Source organism: Acinonyx jubatus, chromosome E4 (genome assembly GCF_027475565.1).
Source record: "Acinonyx jubatus isolate Ajub_Pintada_27869175 chromosome E4, VMU_Ajub_asm_v1.0, whole genome shotgun sequence".
Taxonomy (NCBI): Eukaryota; Metazoa; Chordata; class Mammalia; order Carnivora; family Felidae; genus Acinonyx; species Acinonyx jubatus.
The window spans coordinates 53987326-53994319 of NC_069395.1; the positions used below are offsets into that span (position 1 = coordinate 53987326).

Below are 6994 nucleotides of genomic sequence, written 5' to 3' on the forward strand. Positions count from 1 at the left end.
AATAAATATAAAAAAGATTTTTAAAAAGAAAAGCATAAGGGAGAGAAAATACATTCATAGTATGGTATTGTCAAAAATCTACATATAGACCTGCCCATGCAGCTCAAATCTGTGTTGTTCAAGGTCAACTACTAATATTTCCTGAGAGCTTACTATGTGCCAGGCACGGTTCTAATGTATTCACTATTTATTTAAATCCTTATAAGACTATGGGGTGTTACTATTATCCCCAATTTACAGATGAGTAAGGCACAGAGAGGAATAATAATAGTAAATGCCTCATGAGATTATTATTTGCATTCAGTGAGATAATTCATGTCAAACTGCCATTTGAACATCAAAGAATGTTAGTTACTTTTATTACGGAAGCAAGGATCTGAAGGTCCTCTCCTTTTCTTTTGAGAGTTTTAAGGATTTGCCCAAGACAGTCATATCCGTCAACCTATCCCACCTTGAGGTTTTCCCACAGGAGTTCGTGCTCCACGCTTGCAGACTGTCTCCTGAGAGCTGCCCCAGTCCTAAGGGCCCCAGGGCATGCGTGGGTGGAGAAGTGGGAATGAGGGGGGCAGTGAGGAGGAAGTCTACGTGAAAGCAATGGTGTGTGTGTGGCTGGGTAAGCAGGGAGTCCCGTATGAGATCTGACAGGGATGGCTCTCAGGAATGCAGACAGTTTGCAAGCTCACCAGACCAAAAGAGGAGAGCAAGAGAGAAGAGAGAGAACGCCCCAAGCTCCTGAGCTGCACCAGCACATTCCAGCATGATTGACACTTGCTAGTGGCCTTTGTTTTCACACCAGAGCTGGAGGGGAGGGGGCAGAGACTGGGCCGTTGCTTTTCCTGACCTCAACACATTTTAAGCTTTCTTTTCACAGGTCAGGACAGAGGGTTTTCATTAAACCTAGGCCGAATATGAATACGAATTGGTATTAATCATCATCGTGAAATGAAGGGACAGGTGATGACTAAACCTTTGGAACTTTCCAGCAACGAGAAAATATTCTGAGATACAAGTTCTCATCATTTAGTTCTAACCTGTGATCTATGCCTCCCAGTAGTTACACGGGTTACTGAGCCTCCCCTCTGACCTCACGCTCTGGCCTGTCTCTGGAGCAGCTCAGGCCCGCTCAACTCTTGCCATGTCGCCTCTCCTGGATGGTTCCTGATTCCCTTTCCCAGGCACCACCCTGGCCCAAGCTGGATGCAGTGCCCACTCTCAGCCTTGTCACAGACCCACCTCTTATCCCATTATTGCCCTACAGCTCCCTGACTTGTCTGCCTGCTTCCCTCAACACGAAGACACGTGCATCTCACTCGCTCCGATTTCCCAGTGCCGTGCATAGCACCAAGCTATAATAGATAACCATTAAATATTTACTCATTTAAATATTTAAATATTTTGTGCACACCCACCCTCTCCTTGTTGTGCTAAGTGCAAGGGGAAGGCTTGATTTCTTCACTCTGAGAGAACAGTGAAAGGCAGGAAACAATCTCTGACTAATCCAGTTTGGTTAGCGGTAAACACTGAGGTGGAAACATGTTTGACGTGCACCAGCCTGGACCGAGGGAGAATTGGTTGAGTTGAGCAAACAAGAGGCACCTGCCCAGTGTGTGAACCTTTCCTAAGTGGACAGATGAACGAGAACGTGTCTGAGCTGAGACGAGAGAATGCAAGCTCACACAGCAGGCCTCACTGTCCAGTTTGATGGCCTTCTAGATACTTAGTTTCTCTTGTGCTCACAAATCTAATAAGACCAGCCTTCCAGAGAGCCTTCACCATGATGAAGCGGTTAGGAGTGCCACAGGCTGGCTAAGCAAGGCACTATAGGACTTGCCATCTTGTAGGGGCAAGCATTATTCTGGTCTAAAGATATCCCTGGCAGACAGAGATCTCTGGGCCCACTTCTCAAACCCCATAATTGCAGACTTTATTTCCTATTCCAGTTGTTTGGTCCCAAATATTAACCCTTGGTCATAAGGGGAATCAAGATTAAAAAGGTATTTGGGTGGGTGGGGTACACGTCTTTGCAACTGGACAGATACCTCTAAGGTCATCTCCTAATAGGTCAGTAGGGCCCTCTTGTTGGGAAGGCAGATAGTCTGCGGAGGGGTCCAATGTGTGCACTTGCTACAGAAGGACTCTGTAGTCTTTAGCACTGCCCCTGGTGACTGTCCAATCAGTTTTGACTCTCTGTCTAATCAGTTTTGCATTCTTACTTCATTAGGATGAATACATGTTCGCTGAGGGCAGGTACAGGTTCTGGTGCTTTAGCACAGTTCTGGGGACTTGGGAGAGAGGGAGGAGGAGAGACAGTACTTACTGAAATACAATAAAAATCAAGAAAGGCATTGGACACAAAACCCCTGGTCTATCCATCATATTTCCAATCCAAAAGCAATGCTCCTAAATTTAGTCCCCTGATTTTATAAACTTCGAGACACAAGCCTGTGTCAAACTTCTATAATATGGAAACAAGCCCTAGCAAAAAATGTGTTGCAGTCTATTAAGGAAACTGGTGAAGCTTCTCAGAGGCTGCTAGGGAGCTCAGGCATCCGCTGAGGGGAGCCCCCTTTTCCCTCCCCTCAGGTGACAAACTTAACCAAGGCCGGATCTACTTCTTCATTTTGGAGTGAAATTTGGCTCTACCAATCAGCACCCTTCCCTGAGCGGTGGAAGCCAGCCAGATTCAGCAAGCTAGCACAAGGCAAACTCATCCCCGGGAACACTTCCTTTTTTCCACAAACACTAAAATTACTTTGCTTTTCCTCCAGCTCTTCAAGCTGAGACACCTGACATAGCAAATGACCTATCTGGCATTCAAGAAGAAATGACTGAAGGAAAGGAAGTCGGTTGTCTTGAAACATCTGAAAAAAGAAAATGATACTGGAGAGGGGTGGACTTGTCCTGCCCTACTTACTGTGCGGGAGGGTTAAGAGGCAGAAGCCTTATGGAGAGCGATTTCAGCCCAGAGGGAGGGCCAATTTCTACAAATCCCAGCCATCTAAAATGGAATGGGCTGCTTTGTGGGGTAATGAGGCATTTTTGAAATATTTAATATACTTTTTTGAACAGGTAATAAATGCCACAGGATGGAATTCAAAATGAGCAAAACTATATGAGCGTTAGTCTCCTTCTTCCCCGTTTCCCAGACATTCCTTTCTTCTTCTTCTCTTCTTCTTCTTCTTCTTCTTCTTCTTCTTCTTCTTCTTCTTCTTCTTCTTCTTCGGCTTACTTATTTTTGAGAGACAGAGAGACAGAGCTCGAGCAGGGGAGGGGCAGAGAGAGAGGGGGACACAGAATCCGAAGCAGGCTCCAGGCTCCGAGCTGTCAGCACAGAGCCTGATGCGGGGCTCGAACTCACAAACTGTGCACAAACTGTGAGATCATGACCTGAGCAGAAGTCGGTCACTTAACCGACTGAGCCACCTAGGCACTCCGTTTCTTTTTTCTTCTGAAGAGGCAACCTCTCTTACCTGGTATTTGACCAAAGGCCAAACAACTCTCCATAGGGAATACTGTAAATGGGCCATGGTTTCTGGCACTGGGCAAGATGACTTCGGAGAATCTTCCATCTCTCAGATCTTACCGTTTGTGTTTCCAGCTCATACTCCTTAAGGCCATACCACAAAGCTGAATTTGAAACAGTGAAATACACATTCGCTGCTCGAGGGTCAGGTGGAGGACTTAAGACTTGGCCATGGGAATATTGGACCAGCTCTGAGCAGCCCTTATAGCAACAGGCAGGTCCCAACATGTGACCAAAGAAGTATCAGAGGGAAATGGACCACAGACCCTGTGTCAAGCTTGTGGGAACCCTTTGCCAAGTATACTCCTTCCCCCATTTGGTACTGAAGAGAACAGAGTGTCCAGAGATTGAGGAAGGGTCATGACTTACAGGAAGGGCTGGGTGTGGGACAGGGAGGAGATAGGCTGCGGGCTAAGAGCAATTACCAGTTCACAGTGCTGCAGGGACTGCTGGGAGCCCTCACACTGGTGACCTGGGCAGTGACCTTTCCTGCCGTTGGAAAACCTCCGGTATTCCTCTTGGCCTTTCTTCCTGGCTGTCCCCTGCCTTCTCCAGTCTCTCAAATGCCCCTTGAGTCTGTTGTCAGAGTACCTAGAATGTATGGTTTCATTCCTGACATACAGGGTTATACACGACTGCGTACATGGAATCTCTTTTCATGTACTTGGAAAATCCAAGGGCATTTTCGATCTTGAAGGTAAGCTCAAAACTCTGCTCCTGACAGATGAGTCCGGCTGCAGTGTTCAAGGGCATCCAGACCTGACAAATCCAGGCAGCATCTGTCCTATTTTAGGAGCTTGGCTATTTCCCCAGAACAAATGGAGAAAAGTAAAACAGGTAGGGCTTTCCAGCAGGGCTCTAGACTCCTTTAATTACAAGAAGTATAAGAGGCCATCTTGCCTATCCCTAATTCAGCTTCTTACAGGGGAAACAAATAATAAAACCATTCATTATTGTCATTGTTATAATGGCCATCATTCATTTTAAAGTCCAAGTAGTCAGTGTTTATTGGGGCGCCTGGGTGGCTTGGTTAGGTGTCCAACTCTTGATTTCAACTCAGGTCACGATGTCATGGTTTGTGGGATCGAGCCCCACATCAGGCTCTGCACTGACAGTGAGGAGCTTGGGATTCTCTCTCTCTCTCTCTCTCTCTCTCTGCTCTCTCTTTCTCTCTGCCCCTTCCCCACTGTACACACACACTCTCTCTCTCTTTCTCTCTCTCTCTCTCAAAATACATAAATAAACTAAAAAAGGGGGGGCTGCCTGGGTGGCTCAGTCAGCTAAGCATCCGACTTCAGCTCAGGTCATGATCTCATAGCTTGTGAGTTCGAGCCCTGAGTCAGGCTCTGTGCTGACAGCACAGAGCCTGGAGCCTGCTTCAGATTCTGTGTCTCCCTGTCTCTCTGCCCTTCCCCGGCTCATGCTCTGTCTCTGTCTCTCTCTCTCTCTCAACAATAAATAAAACATTAAAAAAAAAATAGAGGGGTGCCTGTGTGGCTCAGTCAGTTAAGTGTCAGACTCTGGCTCAGGTCATGATCTCACGGTTCATGAGTTTGAGCCCCACATAGGGCTCTGTGCTGACAGCTCGGAGCCTGGATCCTGCTTCGGATTCTGTGTCTCCTTCTCTCTCTACCCCTTGCCCACACTCTCTCTCTCTCTCAAAAATAAATAAACATTAGAAATAATAACAATAAAAAAAGAAGTCAGTGTTTCTCAAGTGTAAATTGAAGAAAAGGCTTCTATTTTCTAGACATACTTTCATATCAGCAATAACAGAGCACAGGGCAAACAAAATAAAAGGATCATTAAGGATTTTCGTATCTAAAATAAACTCGCAGAACATCTCAAGGGACAGATTATCACACAGCTCTGTGCTTGGAGGTACATTTGGCCTCCATTCTACAAGCTCGGGGATGTGGGCCATGGGAATCTCTGGAGGTAGAGCCAGGCTAGGGCTGGGGTGTGGGTCTCACCCAAGACACTCGAGGCAATGTTGTGCCATGAAAACTCCACTTCTACCAATGAGAACAATAGTGTCGAGGACAGAAGCAACATTATGAAGGGCTAACATATTTAAGTGTCTGCCACAGAGATATTTGCTAGGAGTTTGGCACATGTGTTCTCACTTTTGCTTGACACCACTTGTAAGAAAAGGACTCATAGTGACCTTGTTTTGCAGATGAGGAAGCTGAGGCTTAGAGAGGTCAAGTCGCTTGCCCAAAGTCACACAGCCAGCAAGTGAAAGGGTCAAGGGCCAAACCCATACCCCTTGACTTCTCAGATCCTTCTGTTATCTCTTTTGCCAAACTGAGAGGAGCCAACCCAAACGTGGCAGGGGGATTCCAAAGAATGATCTTCAGAAAAAATGAAAGAGAACAATTAGTAAAGTGAAGTCTAGGAAAACCAAGGGTAGATCTCCAGGGATCAAGTGACATGCAAAAAGTTGATTGAGATGAGTGATGTAGAAGAGAATCTGTAAAGAGAAAAGTAGTCTGAGACCTGTCCAGTTTTATTTTCTTTTGTTTCAACTGAAGCATAGTTGACGTGAGACCTGTCTTTTACATGATGCTTATTTGTGTGGTAGGGAAGGTATGTGCCTTACAGAGCCTTGCTGGCTTGGCTCTCACCTTTCCCACCCCATCCAGGGCTCCCACCTCCCAGACAGGACAGAACTGGGGAGAAAGTACACGTGCTGCAGGTGGAACGTGGGCCCAGGGGCATTTGTGCACTCCATAACCAAAACCCCTGCATCAGGCTCCAGATCCATCCAGTGGGCAGTGGAGAAGATGTATTGGCTGAAAGGACTCACGTTGGCTGTCTATGTGTGTCTCTAACAAACACATCCCACAGAACACCCATCCTAAGCACTCACAAGCAAGGAGACCTATTAACTTAGCAACATGAGAAATGGAGAAACTTTGAACAAAAACTCTATGAGTGATGTAAATTGTGGGAGAATGGAAATAATTATCTATTTGTCTTAACGAAGAATGTTTATTACCAAAGAGGAAAGGAAAGCATTCCTGGTATTGATACACTGTTTAGGTAATAAGAAACAACCCTCTTTGGTCTACCCTCCACATTACAAAGACATTTTAACTTGGTGACTGTGATTTGAGCACACTCATACCTGGATGAGGGTTTCTTACTTGTTCGCATGAACCTTAGCCCTGTTGAAGAGGGTTTGTGAATTCTCAGGTTCCTTTCCTCTTTGCTTAGAGGAGGAGGCAGGCAGCGTGCAGAGTAGGGGTCGATAAGTACTTCTTCAATTTTTCCTAGTAGGTCGAGACAGAAAACTATTCTGACCCCTGGAAATTTCCACAGGACACCACCGATGTGCTTTTCTATGCAAGATGCATCATCATATTGCAGAATTTCTGTTTGCAAGCCACCCCCAACTTAATCCAGGACCCTCTTTTTCCCCTGAGAGCCAAATACATTGAAAACACTCAGTTCTGCCCTGCCTGTGTG

The 6994-nt window shown here is 46.0% G+C and overlaps 1 protein-coding gene across 8 annotated transcripts in view; it reads right to left on the reverse strand.

Moving 5' to 3' along the window:
* Positions 1–4720: 4720 nt before the first annotated feature.
* CE4H1orf105 (chromosome E4 C1orf105 homolog) overlaps positions 4721–6994 on the reverse strand; it is a 56765-nt gene continuing 54491 nt past the window's right edge. For all 8 annotated transcript variants that reach the window (XM_053208936.1, XM_053208932.1, XM_027046385.2 and 5 more), the window contains one exon: positions 4721–6798. In XM_053208936.1, the coding sequence (XP_053064911.1) occupies positions 6521–6798 (278 nt within the window). In that variant the 3' untranslated portion in view covers positions 4721–6520. The remainder of the gene's footprint in view (positions 6799–6994) is intronic.